Genomic DNA, 16,911 nt, shown 5'->3' with positions numbered 1-16,911 from the left:
CCGTGTGTTGTCAAAATACTGTATTTATAGACCATAGATTGTAAAAAAAAATATATAAAAAAAAATAAAGAATTAGCGCAAAACGCCGCATTACGCGATATTTCGAATCACGCGCGTCCAGAAACGAACGAAAAACGCCGAATGATGAATATTCGCCTGTGAGACTGAAAGAGGTCGAATCTGCAAACATTAACTAGGCCTCGAGAGGTCGGTGCCCGATCTTCTGCTTGTGTGGCCCACGAGCTCTCCTTTCAACGACACAGGCTGTCGTTTAATCGGCAGCAAACCCTCCAACGATAGAACTATTACGCTAAAATTAAAGCAAATCAGCTGAAAAGTTTCTGATTACATAAGAGTGTGTATATGTGTTATCAACAGGAAACGAAATCATAACATCTATAAGCTGACGACGATAACAAAACTGAGTTAACGTTAAGTGAGCAGTTTTAGAGGGTTAAACGACGGGTGCCAATAGCTGTTTTAACTCGTTTGCGTTAAAATGAGGTTAAATGCTCTTAATCCAACAACAATGAGGTTAAATGCTCTTAATCCAACAACTATAGTTTCTCACCGGAGTTTGGGTTTAGATAGAATGGCCCTTGCTATGGAGAAGGGTTGCGGAGCCACGTGAAACTCACCAGTAACGTTACTTTCAAATATGGGTTTGATAATAAACTGAAAATACACCGATAAAACCAGGTTTGAGCTTCAAACTCGCGTTTTTGCAGTGTCTGAAATTATTAAACTCAATATAAATTTAAAACAGGGTCCAGATTCACTCAAAAAAGTAAGTGATTGACTCGAATGTACACAAACTGTTAGTAAAACGGGTTAAGTTAAATATTAATCAGCAAATCACGTAAAGGCAGACGTAATGGCTTAATTTCTTTTCCAAAAACCAGAGACGGGTGGCTTTGAAAATAACACAGATTAAACATTAGATTTCTTTGATACAGTCGCAAAAAAATGTTAGTCTCGTTATTTTAAAAACGAATCTCACTTACATGTGCTTAACGTTAGTTAAGACAAACAAACACACCTCCAAATATATCTAAGCGTTCAAGAGTCCATTAATTGATCCATCTCCTACATTGTCTGTTAGCTTCCCAGCTGCTCCACACACACAAAGCCTGTCCCACCAACAAACACTGTCACAATTTCAAAAGTTTCCACAATCATATCTCGCCACAGCAAAGACCCACGCGTGAACCCTGGTCACGACGAGAAATAAAAGTTGACGCTTTTAAGGCCTCCGCGTGAGTTAAACTAGCGCGTATTCGCGTAACCTCCGAGTTGTTTGGGATCATCAGGTTGGGCAAGGTTTACGAAAGAGGCGCGAACATCTCGTCATGTGATGATGGGCCTCGCGAGCCTCCTCCTCCTCTTCTTCCTCCTCCTCTTCTTCCTCCTCCTCCTCAACTCACTCAATCCCCCCACCACAACTCACACATCCGCTCTCCATATCCCAAGTAACACCACTTTCACATCATTGGGCTGAGTGCTAGTCTGTCTTTTTATTGTCGTTATTATAACATAAAGCAATTATAGACTTATAAAGCAACACTGTTGATTAGATTAAAAAGTGTTTATGTAGCCTATTTGTTAAATGAATGTTCTTTTTGGAAAAGTTGAATGTAAATGTGTTTTTATGTTGTTGATAGGAACATTTGTTTCATTAAAAACAACCTAAAATTAGTTGACAGATTATTTTTCCGATTTTTGACCGTATTACACTCTAGGTAACACTCATTTAATGTATTAACTAACATGAACTAACAATGAAAAATAATTAGTTACAATGTTTATTAATCTTGGTTAATGCAAGTTAATAAAAATCTAGTTGTTCATTGTTTGTTCATGTTGGTTCATGGAGCATTAGCTAATGTTAACAAATACAACATTTGATAATATACTGAAATTAACAAACTAAGATTAATAAATGCTGTATAAGTATTGTTCATTCTTAGTTCAAGTTAACTAATGGAACCTTATTGTAAAGTGTTACCGTTCTATATGACTATAATGTTGCTTTGGAATTACATTCATTATGAAAAGTGATACATCTGAAATTAATGTTTCATTTTTTTGCAAGTGGGTGAAAAGGGCATCCCAGGGCATGAAAACTCGTGAGATTTGTTTGTTTTTGTTTAGTCTTTTGTGGTGTCATCCACACGTGCAAAGTTGGTTGATAACTGCAATAAAGTAATAGGCTACTTGTTTAGAATATATGATGTATTTATATTATTTAGGCATCTGGAAGCTTATCAGTTTGACATCATTTTCTACTTCATTGTGCCATAAGAAGTCAAAGTTCAAACTAAAATTTATTTAACATTTTGCTTTTTTTACAATAGCATTTGTTTCAGAAAAATAGCAACCTACACACAGAAACAATAGCTATCACAGTTGTAATATACATTAATAGTGAAAACTATATTCCCATAACAGATTATACATTTTACAAGTTGGAATACACAGCCCAAACACAATAGTGGGGAAAAGCAATGTAGCAAACATATGTAGCAATGTTTTACTAGAAATTTGAATGAAAAGTGGGTAACAAAAATCATGATTAACTCATAAATTCACATAATAATCATTCTGACATGCAGTCAGGTAAAAGTTGTGTGCATATACACTATATGTAAAATAGACATTTGTGCATTAAATGGTCCACATACCAGATTTTGGGCGAAGTGAAGAATGAGTTCTCAGTATCTACTGCGCAGATGTTTCATGTTCGAACCATGTCGCCACTCAAAATAGACAACAAAATGTTATGTCATGCATGTAATTGTAGAGCATCCCCTTCTTCTCGTTGGGGGTGGTGAAGGAAAGTCCACACAAAAAGCCTTCTGAAAATCTTTTTTAGCTTTAATTAACAGGAGTTCTGCTCATCAAAACCAGTGGGAATTCTGGAAATGCAATCCTCAAGACATTTCATGTCATCGAAATGTTTCATAAAGATAGTTAGAATGTGAGACACTCGGTTTGGCCTTATGGAAATGAATCCTATGGTCAGTGAGAGACAAAAGGCTTTGGTGACCTTTGACCCCGGTTCACTCAACCCCCACTACTCCACACTGGGCTGTGTGTGCACCATTGTATTTGGCTTCAAAGAGCATTTCCCTCAGCATTCCTGCATCATTTTATCCACGATTTCATTTTTGGGTTTATTGTCGAGTCTGCTAATTAAAAAGTTCATGCAGACTAATTGTAAAACTCTTTTTTTCCCCCCAAAGGCTTTTAAGAAACTAACACTTTTCTAAACTGATTTTAAGATCTGCAAGTTGCAAGTATCTTCTTTAAACAGGAGGAAGTCTCTTGAGCGTCCTTTTGAACTTTAACCTACTTTTTTTCCTTTCGAGGAACAAAGAAAATGATCAGCGTGAAGAAAAGGATAGGGTGTATGCATTTACTTATGCTAGTTGCTGAAAAACAAATTAAACTAGAAACATTGACTGAAGTGTTTCAAGAATACAATGTTACTTGTTTGTGAATTGTAAACAACACATAGTTCTTTATGTAATTATACTCTGATACAATTTTATACTTCAAGAAAAATTAGGATAAGTTCTTCTATGGATGAAGATCATCTTCTGTGCAGTGAATTAATTTAAACTAATCTCTGAAATGCATGTCTAAAATTAATCCGACTTCCACAATAAGTTGCAAGTCCCTGACAATCAAAACCTTTCAGACATCTACAAAATCACTCTGCACTGTAAAAAATTGATCAATAACTTATGACAACATACGTTTTTACATTGCTTTAACTCACCACAATAAGTTTTTCAACTTATAACAGTTTCTCATTTGTTTTATAATTTATAGTAAAATTACTTAAACATCCAAGTAGATTGTACTTTAAGGCAGCAACTTTTTTTTTTTTTTTTACAGTGTGAGCTTAATCATTTTGAGCAGGTGTTAGACTTCATAATGAACAGTTTTGATCGATTATTGTTAGCATTAAACTTCTGCAAATATGTATATCCTAAAAATACGTGACTTTTTACACAGACACATTAGAATCCTTGCAGTTGAATATCTGTAATTACACATTTAAAACAAAACTGATATAGATAATTATAAAACACTATTCTTTTATATTAACATAAATATAACGCTCAGATTTGATTTCACAATATAATCTCAGACACTTTGACATGAATCAAAGACCTGCTTCCTTAAATTAAAATAGGAGGAATAAATAGTACACAGAACATCTCAAATTAAGCACTCTTGTGTTTCTCTGTAATTTATATACAAAGCAATTTTTAAATGAATTGCAAAGCAAATCAAAACTGCGAGCTCATATTGAGGTTAACGCAAATGAACAATGTACTTGTAGGGATCATGGCATGTAACATGAAGAATCTAAACTCCTCCAGAAGAGGGCGCTAAGTGTCCGTTGTTCTCTTGTACTGTAAACAGGAAGTTGCTCACTGACTGGACAGAGACCGTAGAGACCAACGACGCTGATGTTGTAAGCATGAACCGCTCATATTTCTTTAAAACCGACTTGTGGGTGAGAGAAAATACCTACAGCTTTGTACGTTTCATCAATGCCAGATAGTAAAAAAAAACCGAGGTTGACGAGAGATTTGGTTTTGAACGACCAAGCATCCAGCCATTTTATTAATAACTGATGAAAGGAGAGGGCGATGAATGTCCTTATAGTACGGTGTGTTCCTTGAGTTTTTTTTTTTTTTTTTTAGATCATTGTAATAAAGTTCAAACTAACCGAGGACCATGGAAATCACAGATCAAAACCCTGAACATGAGTCCAGCTCCAGAGATGGACATCACTGGGTGGAGAAACTGTTCCCTCCTCGTTTCTCTTTCCAAAACTTGCTTGATAACCAGACCAACACGAATGGACAATGCAACAGCTCAACAAAATCACCATCCACCCCCTCTACAGACATCGACGAACCCAAGATGAGCCACAGAAGGCAGATCTACCTGAGAGCTCTGAAAGAGGTTCAGCACGCTGAGCGACTGCTAAAGAAGGAGACCCTGGCGAAGAGAATCATTAGGCATGAGCATCCTGTAAATGGAGCAAACTCTGAAAATCCTACTGACCAGAGTGAGACTGCGGGACAGATGTGCATTTGGAACGAGAGGGACATCAGCAAACTACGGGCTGGGTTTGCAGAAGTGGAGAAGGACAGATGGACACTAAGGCAACAGCTCAGTTGTACAGAGGAGCAGCTTAAGGCAGAACATGAGCAAAGGATGAAGCTGCAGGGCCTGGTGGAGAAGCTTGGGGAGCAGTTAAGCCTTTCCAAAAAAATGGCTACACTTCAGGCCCTCGTGATAAATGATCTGAAGTCTGAGAGCCAAAAAATTAATGCTCAGTTACATAAGCTGACTATACAGGTCAGGGAAAAGGAAGTAGAGGCAGACATGTGGAGGACAACCCTGAGAAAAGCCAAAGAGGACATGCAGCAGATCACACAGGAGCGCTCCAACCTCATGTGGGAACTGGAAAGAGTGCAAGCGCAATGGAAGTCTGAAGGAGACCGGCTGGAAAAAGCAGCTCGGATAGAAAATGAGGCTGTGCTCCTGAGGCTTCAGAGGGAGGTGGAGCAGACCCGCGCTGACCTGCATGCTGAGAGAGAGAGTCACGCACGGAGCCGCGCGGCCCTCGAGCTCCTACGCACACACTTCATCAGCCAATAATTAGTTGCAGCAATATTTCAAATGTAGCCATTTCAATCCTTAAAATGGTTAGATTAAAAAAAAAAACTAATGTTACCACACAATAAGTGCCACGGTTTCTTTTATTTTCAATATGCCTCCACATTTGCTTCTTTTTTTTTTAAATAAAACTTTATGTACATATATAATCCTCTCCCACAGTGGAAACAAAACTCAAATGTGTGAAAAATGAGTGAAAAGCATAGCAAACATTTATCAGTCAAACTGCAAATAATAAAAGGCATATATATATATATATACCAAATATTACCAAAATATTTCACATATTACTTTTAAACTCTTTGTCAGAGATCACTATCACTGCATGGAGAATCTGAAGGCTCAAAGCTTAAATGAGCTTAAAAGACAAAAACCTCCTTTAAAACCCTGTCAGCGGAATAATCACATTTGGCCAAACACCCATTCTTGTACTTTTTGGTATCAAATGACAAGTGATTTTACACATGGTGCAGTTTATAAGAGCAAGAAAGGCAGCTCAGAAGGTTTTTCCCCTTTACCCCCTAAATACTTACAATAAAGCACAAATCTACACGCACAAGTTATACTTTCAAATCATTTGTGTCTGCTGAAGAGCTGACTGAAACGATGTCAAAGCACAAGAACACATTGACATTCGGATTGATCCATTAAAAACCTTTTAGAGTGTGGCTCATTTACACAAGCACGGCGAGTGCTCTCCTCACACTCGGGACAGTCTATGTACCCATTAGCAAACTGCAAAAATTAAACTGTTTCCCTTGTAGGTCCTTTTCAGCATTACAAAGACCACAACTTTGGTGTTGTAAAGTCTTATTTTAGCTTGCATAATTCAAGCTACTACCCCACATCCATAATAACAACAGAAACACTTGACAATAAATTGTGATTTGTTACTTAGTGCATTAGGTATCATGAACAATTTTTTTTTATTCATCTAGGTTAATGTTAATTATTAATAAATATGCCATTGTTCATTATTTATGTATAAACTAATGTTAATTTATGCAACTGTATTGAAATATATATTTTTTTACATTAACCAATGCTAGTTCATGACACCAAATGCATGTCAATGAAATAAACCTGATACCAGAAAAATTCTATTGAAGCAAAGCGGGGGCAAAAACAGCACTTAGGAATTTAAAATCTGAGGTATATGAGAAAAGGAACTTGTGCAAATAGAGTACATAAAATATATTCAACTTAAGGTATAAAGCCTAATGGTGGAACCTTTCAGTAGAATCCTGTTCTGCATTTCATCTAAAACTTCCAAGAGATACTGAAAGGTGCGATTCCAATGGAGAACCCAATTCTAAGTCTAGTCAGGCATCGAAAGATATACCGTGTTACCACAGCTTTGGCTCATTCAAGTTTGACAGTGCAGGACACGAAGAACTGTGTTAAATGGTCTTTCCTATTGAATCCATCTTTTAAAGGCTTTTAATTGGCTTGTCTAAGCTGTTCATCAAAATGCCGTATGAGGAATGACATGACATGCCCCAGCTCTAGCATTTCACATCCTTTCAATGTTACAGTGTGTGTGGAAGTTATCATGTCTTGCACTGTAATTGTGTACCATGTATTTCACCTTCACTGAAGTCTATGAACCCTGAATTCATTGCATTTTTTATCTAGACTGAGAAAACTTATATTAAGGAGTATGTTTTTTTATATAATTTTAAAGCAGTTTAAATAAAACTAGTCCTCCTAATGCGTTAACCCAAGCAAAAGCAGAATAATACTACAAATCCAATGTTATAGATAAATATAAATGTAATAGAAGACCCAGAATGACCAAGCTATTTAAATAAGGCACCCAGTTAAAATGGAAATTGAGTGCAGCATCCAACATGACCACTAAACTCCACAGCTGTTTTTTCAAAGATAAAGGTTTCGCTTGACCACATGACATTTTCTGGCTTTTAAAATGCTTTAACGTCCCTTAACTAGTTTAAATGTGAGAATATGGTTGTGAACTTAAATAAGGCCTCATAATGTCCTGTATTTATGACCTACCGTTTTACAATATTTGGTTGTCTTGTGCTAAGAGTATGAACTGGCACTAATGGCCAACCTGGAGCAAAGCTACCAGATTTAGTGCAAATATGCAGAGCCATACCTTGTACCAATATACTTGTTCTAACTTTTAAAAATGTTAAAAAGCCATGTGCAGGCTTTAGATATACTTCTCATTCACATGAATTTGGATACTATTTTAATCAAAGATTTACCGCCTGAAGGTAAATCAATTGTACTTCCTTTTTTCTAAGGGCAGTGCTAAAATATATATATATAGGTTTAAATGGAGTGCTTGGGTTCTACTTGCACCTCCCGCAGCAGAACCCTGCTTGCCCCAACTAAAGGGACAGACATGTGTTTGCACATTCTGCCAGCATTTCTCCACCTGTTTCAGAAGTTATATTTAGTCCAAGTGATTTCTTTCTTTGACGTATTTAGCTGTCCCTCACATCCAATTCTCACCCACATAATCAAACCACATCACTAGGCGAGCGCCCCGTTTCTACACTCCACGTTTTCCATTAGGACTCCTCTGCAGGTGCAGGCCGTTTGATGTCCCGGATCTGCTTAATGAGATAGTTCTTCTCATCGCAGAACTGCTCGTCTTCTGAACGGTCCGTTTGAAAGTGGCTCAGGAATTCCACCAACTTGGACTGATTCTTGATGAGGATGTCCAGCACAGGCTGTGTCTTATTGGGGTTGGCCACAAACACCTGAGAGGACACAAGAAACCCGTAAAAGTCACTGAATCTCCATTCATGCGGTCCCTAGTAACTGACCCTGACCTGTTTACATTCAAAAAGGGAGGGCAGAACTGGGACAGGAGACCGGTCAGCTGTTGAGTGCGGAAAGTAATTGGAGTAGACGGAGGGAAAAGCAGACAAGCAAAGTGCCAAACTCAAATATATTAAAGTTGCATGAAATGCTGTGCATTTAAACACATACCTTAAAGACATGGAAGGCTTCAAATTGAATGTTGCGGCTGTTGTCTCTCAACATGTTCATCATCAGCTTTAGGTTCTCAGCTCGACTGATGTATTTGGTCATGACTGTGAAGTTGTGTCTGTCCAGTAGTAGTTCTCCCAAAAGCTGGATATCATTAGATAGTCAGTAATAACACACTTAAGCGCAACAACAAAGGGTAAGAATAAAGCAAAATCACCAAACATATTGCTGCTTTTGTGAAACCAAATAAGGTTTGTCATGAATGAAATTTCAACAGGCTTCAACTAACATTCTTTCATCCAAGCAACTTCAAGAAAAAGTTCTCTTCAAAATGAAAATTGTCATTTACTCACCCTCGAGTTGTTTCAAACCTGTAAGAATTTATTTCTTCTGATGAAAACAAAAGAAGATATTTTGAAGAATGTTGGTAACCAGACAGTTGATATACCCCATTGACTTCCATAGTAGGAAAAAAGAAAAAATACTATGGAAGTCAGTGGGGTCCATCAACTGTCTGGTTACCAACATTCTTCAAAAAGTCTTTTGTGTTCAGCAGAAGAAATAAATTCTTAAAGGTGAGTAAATGATGACAGAATTTTCATTCTCTGCCTCAAAGGTTGGAATACCATTACAGCCTTAAATAATTGAAAGCAACTCTGTGAAAATAGTGGTTAACTCTCACCTTCAGAGACTGGCGCTTGGTGACATAGTTCTCAGAATGCAGCAGCTTTTCATACTCCGTGAACACCTGAAAACAAATGATTTATCATAATATTTCTCCATGTAGTAGAGCAGCTTAAATCACTTACATACAAAAGCACTGGCACATGAAATATTGAGTAACAAGAATTACTCACTCTGTCATAATTTGTCTCCAAGAAATCTGCACACATGATCTTGTGTCTTGTCAGAAGATCCTAAAAACAAAGTCTTAAGGTAAATGCACTCATGTCATACAAGGTAAAGGCAAGGTAAAAAAAAGAACATTCTTTCATACAAATTCAGTCATGCACCTTTAAGCTTCTGTTTAACATATTTGATGTGCTTTATTGTTGATCAATGTTTATATATGAATAAAAGCATAAAGTAAATCTGTTCATCATATAAAGCGATTGCATCTCTTTAGAAGACTTGGATTAAACTGCTTGATTATTATAGATTACTTTTACCATCACTTTATGTACTTTTTGAAGCATGAACATATTGATCACATAGATGTTCAATGGATTGACAAAAATGGGAATGTGTTAAGAATGACGTGGGTGAGTAAATGATGACAGAACTTTTACTTTAGGTTCAGTCATCTAACCCTCTAAGTTAAAGGGGGAAAAAAATGACAAAATACTACAGTGGCTTCTGTCAAAAAAATTGCGAGAAATAGTTTGGATTACACTTTAAGGTGACATTGTTAGTGTAATTATAATTTTAAGTACTGTGTAATATTAAGTAACTACATGTACTTACTATAGGGTTAGGATTTGGTTGAGGGCTATTTGAATGTAATTATGCATAATTTACTGTTATTACTATGGTAAGTACATGTAACATGTAACAAAGACACTGTAAAATAAAGTGTTATCATAGTTTGTTATTGCAAGAAATGTCAGTGTGCAAGATTTCAATTTTTTTCACTTCATAACAGATAATGTTTACAAACCTACCAGTAACTTTCAGGTGTGATGTGCATTTTTTATGGTTTTATTTATTTTAATTGGAAAAACTTTTTTGAACCATTTTTATGACATCACTAAATGATGGTTAAGTGATAAATTATCACTTTTCTGCTATTTTTTTTTTGTGTGTATTGTAGCATTTTTCATGTTCTTAAGACAAAGACAAAGTTTACAAGTGAAAAACCCACAAAATGGATGATGCTTTGTGTACATGTCATACCTTAAAAGAGGCAAAAGCATCAGAGGCAATGTCGAAGGTAGACAACTCCACATAGCGAAAGAAGCAGAAGAAATCCTCCGAGAACAGAAGGATTCGGGCCAGAGGTTCATGACGCAGACATTCCCTCAGCATCATGCCACAGTTAAGGGCCACTTCTGGGGTTTCATAGCTGCTTTCAAAAGTCAGATTTTTATAAAATTGTTACTTTTCTAACATGTAAGACCCACACTTGTTTATATGCATTTACATTAGTGGACAAAAGGGATGTCTGGTCTAGGAAAATTGACACCATTCATTCAAATATTATAAACAATTTGTTAAAGATTTTGTAAGCATATTGCATAGTTGTGCGGACAATTTTTGTCCAGACTGTCATACAAAGAAATTATAAGCACATGCAAAAACAAGAGAGAACTAAAGAAATAATAATATAATAACTGATTATGTTTAGTCATTGTAAGCTTTTTTCCTATGAACTTTGTTTCTCTAAGCATTTTGTTTTTGCATTGTAAAATAAAACGTGTAGCTTGCTTTTTTTGCCCATTAATTTTGAACATTGAGTTGCTTGTTGTTCTCTCAGGTTTATTTTTTTTTAAATATATAAAAAATTGATGGATTGTAAGGTCATTAAAAACAAAACAAAAAACATTTTGGCCACTGCTGTATAAAACATTACCCAAAAAAGTCACTACAGTGTCAATAACTAGATATGTTTGTACTGTGAAAGCTAAATCCTCATTGGCAGCTCAGCCACATGGACAGGATATGGGAAAATGATGGTCCTAAAATAACCATACAACCACAGACTCCCATAACATCAATTGGAAAATCCAGGCTAATCAATGGCTTCCGAAAGTGTTGATCCATGACTCTGCCCTGGGGTCTGGAAACTCACCCTTTCAGCAGCATAAAGAGGATCTGAGAGTGGGAAGAGATGTACTCCACAGTCGGGGTGCGAGCGCCAATCTGCCGACGTACAATGTTGCTAAACAGATGCACCACATCCTTCTTTCCCTTTGGTGAACAACGTATTATAAATCAAAGAGAGCAAACAGCAAATGTGTGGTTAGTGCACAGAGCAATATATCTTCCAGCAGGACGGAAGTAGTTGTAATCCAAACATTACAAATGGAATGATATGCACCTCAAAATCAATCCTCTGTAGATTTGCTATGAGTGAAATGAGGAGGTTGGTGTTGTAGAGCTCTTGAGCTAGTTGGGCCACTGCCTCAGTCTGAGGCTCCTTGTCACCGGTGCCAGACAGCACCTCTTTCAACGATGCAAGATTTTTTGATACTTCCTCTGCAACCTACAGGAAAAACAGTGAGTTTTTCTGACTCAGTCACAGACCACGGTTTGCTGAAACATTCGCATCGAGATTTTAACGAAAAAAAAAAAAAAAGGATTGACCTTTTCACATTTCTTGCTTTCAGATGATTCCAGCTTCTCCAAGTATGCCACATTCTCCTTCAGACTCTTCACAATCTCTGCAGGGCTCTTCTGAGACTTCCCAAAGGGGAATGGCATGGTTTTAGCTGGGGTGCGTGTTGGACTTCAAAGGACAAACGGAAAAGTTTCACCTTTAAATTAAACGAAACAAAAAAAAAGTGAAGAAAATTAACAATGAGTAAAGAATAAACTAAAAATATGAATGGTCAAAAGGACAACCCTGAAAAGAAAGGCATTTTCAAAGCAGCCAAAGTAAGCATTTTAACCATTTCGTTTATACACTTCATAGTTGAAACATACAAAGGAAACAGCCTGTGCTGTTATCACTGCTAACACAACAACTGTACAACAATAAAGACACGTTAAGAGGACAGTCTCTGTCAAGAGTGCTCTGACATACTAAAAACAACATGCATTGTGGAATAATTTGCATCACACTAATATTATTTACAGGCTATAAGCCTTATGACTGTTTATTTATTTTTGTTTTTCTTATTATTGCGCAAGTAATAAACCAAACATGTTATGAAACGTCTTCTAAACTTGCTTAACACTAACAAGTACAAGTAAAGATTTCATCACATGTGAAAGCATGACACAAAAGAGGAAAACATTTACTAAACGAGTCTCTTCTATGAGCAACTAGGCAATTTGTTCAACTTGAAAAACAGCTAATACCCCGATGAGCTAAGCTAACCGCCACCCAGCACTTATCGATCAACACTTCTCAGGAACTCAATATTACCCATCACAGTCACTTTACTGAGTAGTGTGCCACCCTATACAGCCTTATCAGGTACCCATAAAAACAAACATCTGTAACACGGGGAAAAATAAAATCCACTTCTTTTCAATCTTTCAACAGGCTGGACATGTAACGTTAGCCATGTAACGTTAGCTCGCTGCTAACCGACTTCTTTCAAGAATGGCCAAATGAGCACGAAGAATAACCCAAACCAGGAAACTAACCACTTAGATAACTTCTTTAGTAACCTTTTCCATCGATGTAATCTGTCAGGGTGGGTTTTAGTCACACGGTTCCTCTAAATTTCCTGTTAGACGCAGTTAGAGCTGAACCTTTCAACTTTTCAATGACATTTTTGACAGTTGGTCAAGTCGCGAACATTATAATCTGATCCTTTATCGTGAACAGAAAAAAATGATCAAGAAACTAATTTGAAACCAACAAATCAACATAAAAATGAGTCACAAAAATGTGTACTTAAAGTGCGATGTAGAGAGAGAGAGAAAACAACATGTCAGGCTAAGTGGATGTGTGTTAGCAGGAGGTGGAAGGAAGGCAGAGACACTCACCGCGTTCACCACTCAAAACGTCCACTTTAAAATCCAAACAACGAGACGAGAAGAATCGTTAGGTCGAGCTGTAAATCCAGTTCAAACTATAACGAACTAAATATCTATCTCCCCAAAAGGAGATAATTATTGAGTTAGTAACTGCGAATAATTTAGGAGTGGTTTGTTGCTCGTACACTTCAGCCGCTTTACTTTATCAGGGAAGTTGAAGAGAGTTTTCGAACGCCCCCTTTTTAATTGACGCCAACTCTGACCAATCAGAACACGAGACGGAGGCGCACACCCTGACCAGAAATCGAACTGAATGAAGATGAACTGAGTCTGAGTGAGGCAACAAAACCACTGAAAGCAGAACTGGATTATGGACCAGGGCTGCGTTTCTCGAAAGAATCGTAAGCCTAAGTAGACCGTAGAACTACTGCCACCAATGGTTTCTACGATCAATTTAGCTCACGATGCTTTGTGAGAAATGCAGCCCAGGTTGTGATGGGAGAAACGAGTCTTTTCGAAACTTCGAATCAAGTGAACCAAGTGATGAACATGATGAATCATTGTCTCGAAACGCAACACGCTTGGTGACCCCTGCTGGTCAGAACAGTGCAAATGCAGCGAAAACTCATTTTATGCACCAATTGCATAAAAACGCCTTTTACAAATCAATTCTGAAAATGTTTTATTGAAGGTGTAATCAATTAAATGCATAAAAAACTAAAAACTAATACTATTAAATGAACTGTGTTTATGTGATATTTTATTAATTTGTAGGGCTTGTTTGGTTCGTTTCATGAATAACTTATTAGTCCAATAAGAGACTTTAAAATGCAAATCTTCCTTTTTCTTATACAAATGTGTCATTAAATGTTTACAAATGTATAAAATTGATCCAAGATAGGTAAAACTCCAATAAAGACACTAGTCCATGGGTTCATGACATCCCATTATGTTCATTTCATGTGAGTAGCCTATCATCAGCAACATCTCAAAAGTTCTGTTCATGTCTTAAGGCTTGTTCACACCAACGACAATAACTATAACTATAACATTTAAATTATCGTTATAACAATAGAGATGTCCTCACCACAACTATAGCGACACGGAGGAATGATGTATTTGGAATTATTTCCAGGATTATTTCTAGCTGCTAAACAATAAAAACAGTGCTACCCAACTTTAAAAAGCTTGGCCATTTATATGTGGCTGACGACAAAGAAACTCCAGCACGCGCTTAAAATACAGAACGTTATATAAAGGAAAATAAGTTATACAACCCCATTTCCAGAAAAGTTTTGATTTTTTTTAATGCAATTAAATCAGTAATCTGTGATTTGTTAATTCTCTTAAACCTTTATTTAACTGACAAATGTACAAAGAAAATATTTCCAATGTTTTCACTGACCAACTTAATTGTCCAACTTTTGTAAATACAAATACATTTTGATTTTGATGGCTGCAACATACTCCAAAAAAGTTGGGACAGAGCCATATTTACCACTGTGTCACATCACCTTTCCTTTGAATTGCACTTTTTAATCGTTTGGGAACTGAGGATACATTTTATTGCAGTTTTGCAAGTGGAATTCTCTGCCAAATTCAAGATGCTCAACAGTCTGTGGTCATTGTTGTCTGATTCTGCTTTTCATGATGGGCCATACATTTTCAATAAGAGACAGATCTGAACTGCAGGCAGGCAGTCAAGCACATCCACATGGTGTAAAGTGTCTACGAAACCACTCTGTTTTAGCATGTGCAGAATGAGGCCTGGCATTGTTTGCTTCCCAGGAAAAATGTAATCTTGATGGCAGTGTATGTCTCTATAATCCCATTATACACCTCAACATCACTGTTACTTTCACACATATGCAAGTCACCCATGCCGTTTGCACTGATGCACCCACATACCATGACACATGTTTGCTTTTGCACCTGTCTGATGAAAGTCTGGATGGTCCCTTTGGTTTTTCTGTTTTTCCCAAAAAACATGCTGAAACGTGCATGGGCTCATGTGACGGCACACATTTCTACTTTCTTTAGACCATCTGAGATGAGCTCGCCTGCATAGAATTGATGTATAGATTTCTCCTTGCTTAACTGAGATTTGAGTTGCATTCCAGACTATGTTAAGTGACAATGGTTTTCCATACTGATCCCATGTGGCTGATTTAACACAGTAGCATGATGGTTTCTTATGCAAACCCGTCTGAGGGCTCAAAAGTCATGCACATTCAACAGAGGTCTCCTACCTTGACCTATACACAAACTAAGATTTCTCTGGATGTAAGGTAGATGGTGAAAGACCTAAATTCTTTGCAATCTTGCATGGAGAAATGTGATTTTTGAATGGTTTGTCATGAAATTTGGCACGAAATGGTGAGCCAGGACACATCTTTGTTTGCAAAGACTGAAATGCTCCTTTACCAAATCACAATACCCTCACCTACCAACTCACCTGCTTATTGTGGACTGTTTCAAAATGATTTAACATGGATATTCTATAATCTCTTCACTTTTTTTTTGCCTCTGTCCCAGCTTTTTTGGAGTGTGTTGGAGCCACCAAAATCAGAATTGGTTTTCAAAATTTGGTCAGTGAAAACATTGGAAATCTTTTCTTTGTACTTTTTTCAGTTAAATACATGTTGAAGAGACTCACAGATTCTTGATTTTATTACACATTACAAAATATTCCAACTTTTCTGGAAATGGGGTTATATATACACACATAAAACTAGACAAATAAATAATGTATGTACACAACAAGATCTACCAAATATGTACAAAATAATACCAATAGAATTATGCAAGGGAATGTAGAGTGTGTGAAGAAAAAATATTTACCAAAAGGATAAAGGTGTCTGTGGTGCGCATGGGTATCAAAAAGAGGGATATGTGACTGAGCACTTCTTTTTTTTACTAGAAATGTAGTATGGTTTACATTTATACATTTGGCCCAACATTTGGTAAATATGCACATAAATATTTAATTATATATAGGGTGAATTCAGGTTGATTGGGACACTTTTCCCCAGTTATCTCAATGGAAAAATGTGTCCCAATCCATGGGGTTTCAAACTGGAGTCCGGGGACCCGCAGGGGTATGATAGAGGCTCTGTGGAATAGGCTAGAGAAAAACTGTAAAAACAAAATAAATTAATAAATAATAATGATTGTATTCAAATAAATTGGCAAATAAGAAAATTTTATCTAAATAAAAAAATGTGATTAAAATAAAAATTATTATTTAGTTATTCATCTATTCGATATACCCCTGGTTTTACAGAGTTTGGTTTGATCTGTTTTAACTGAAAGAAACTTAAGCCTAAAATTGTCAGTGCCATTGTTTTGTCTCAAGATGCACATAAAAGTTTAAAAAAAGCTATACTTAAATGTCCTAATTAAACTAAGGCCTGATCCTGTCTTAATCTAAGCCCTGTCTGTGAAACCGGGCCTAAACTAGATTAAAATTAATCAAATAAATAATTAATATAGGCTAAATAAATACAAATTTGATTCAAATTAAGTAAATAAACAAAAAAATAAAAAATACATATAACAATACATTACTACAGTGAGTAGAATATAATAATGTAGGCT

General features: G+C 36.6%; 2 protein-coding genes across 2 annotated transcripts; one reads left to right on the top strand and one right to left on the bottom strand.

Annotated features, from left to right (window-relative positions):
* The first annotated feature begins 4,423 nt into the window (after positions 1-4,423).
* ccdc160 (coiled-coil domain containing 160) lies at positions 4,424-6,260 on the top strand. Its single transcript, XM_081381902.1, has 2 exons — positions 4,424-4,486; positions 4,719-6,260. The coding sequence occupies exon 2, from the start codon at positions 4,753-4,755 to the stop codon at positions 5,683-5,685; it is 933 nt and encodes a 310-aa protein (XP_081238028.1). The 5' UTR covers positions 4,424-4,486; positions 4,719-4,752; the 3' UTR covers positions 5,686-6,260.
* cab39l1 (calcium binding protein 39, like 1) lies at positions 5,769-13,849 on the bottom strand. Its single transcript, XM_081381901.1, has 9 exons — positions 13,324-13,849; positions 11,971-12,140; positions 11,705-11,869; positions 11,456-11,574; positions 10,561-10,729; positions 9,525-9,584; positions 9,350-9,415; positions 8,668-8,811; positions 5,769-8,435 (listed from the first exon to the last, which is right to left on the bottom strand). The coding sequence occupies exons 2-9, from the start codon at positions 12,085-12,087 to the stop codon at positions 8,244-8,246; spliced, it is 1,032 nt and encodes a 343-aa protein (XP_081238027.1). The 5' UTR covers positions 12,088-12,140; positions 13,324-13,849; the 3' UTR covers positions 5,769-8,243.
* Positions 13,850-16,911: the final 3,062 nt, after the last annotated feature.

The sequence above is a fragment of the Scardinius erythrophthalmus genome, assembly GCF_964197995.2.
Source record: "Scardinius erythrophthalmus genome assembly, chromosome: 13".
Lineage (NCBI taxonomy): Eukaryota > Metazoa > Chordata > Actinopteri > Cypriniformes > Leuciscidae > Scardinius > Scardinius erythrophthalmus.
Note: the sequence above shows the minus strand (reverse complement) of the source record. Positions and strands in the feature narration are given on the sequence as shown.

Bases quoted from the DNA above. Each gene is read 5' to 3' on its own strand.
- ccdc160 (XM_081381902.1), top strand. From the start codon at position 4,753: ATGGAAATCACAGATCAAAACCCTGAACATGAGTCCAGCTCCAGAGAT.
- cab39l1 (XM_081381901.1), bottom strand. From the start codon at position 12,087: ATGCCATTCCCCTTTGGGAAGTCTCAGAAGAGCCCTGCAGAGATTGTG. The intron at 11,575-11,704 runs GTGCATATCATT...TGTTCACCAAAG, and splicing joins TACAGAGGATTGATTTTGAG to GGAAAGAAGGATGTGGTGCA. The intron at 8,436-8,667 runs GTATGTGTTTAA...GTGTCCTCTCAG, and splicing joins AAGCCTTCCATGTCTTTAAG to GTGTTTGTGGCCAACCCCAA.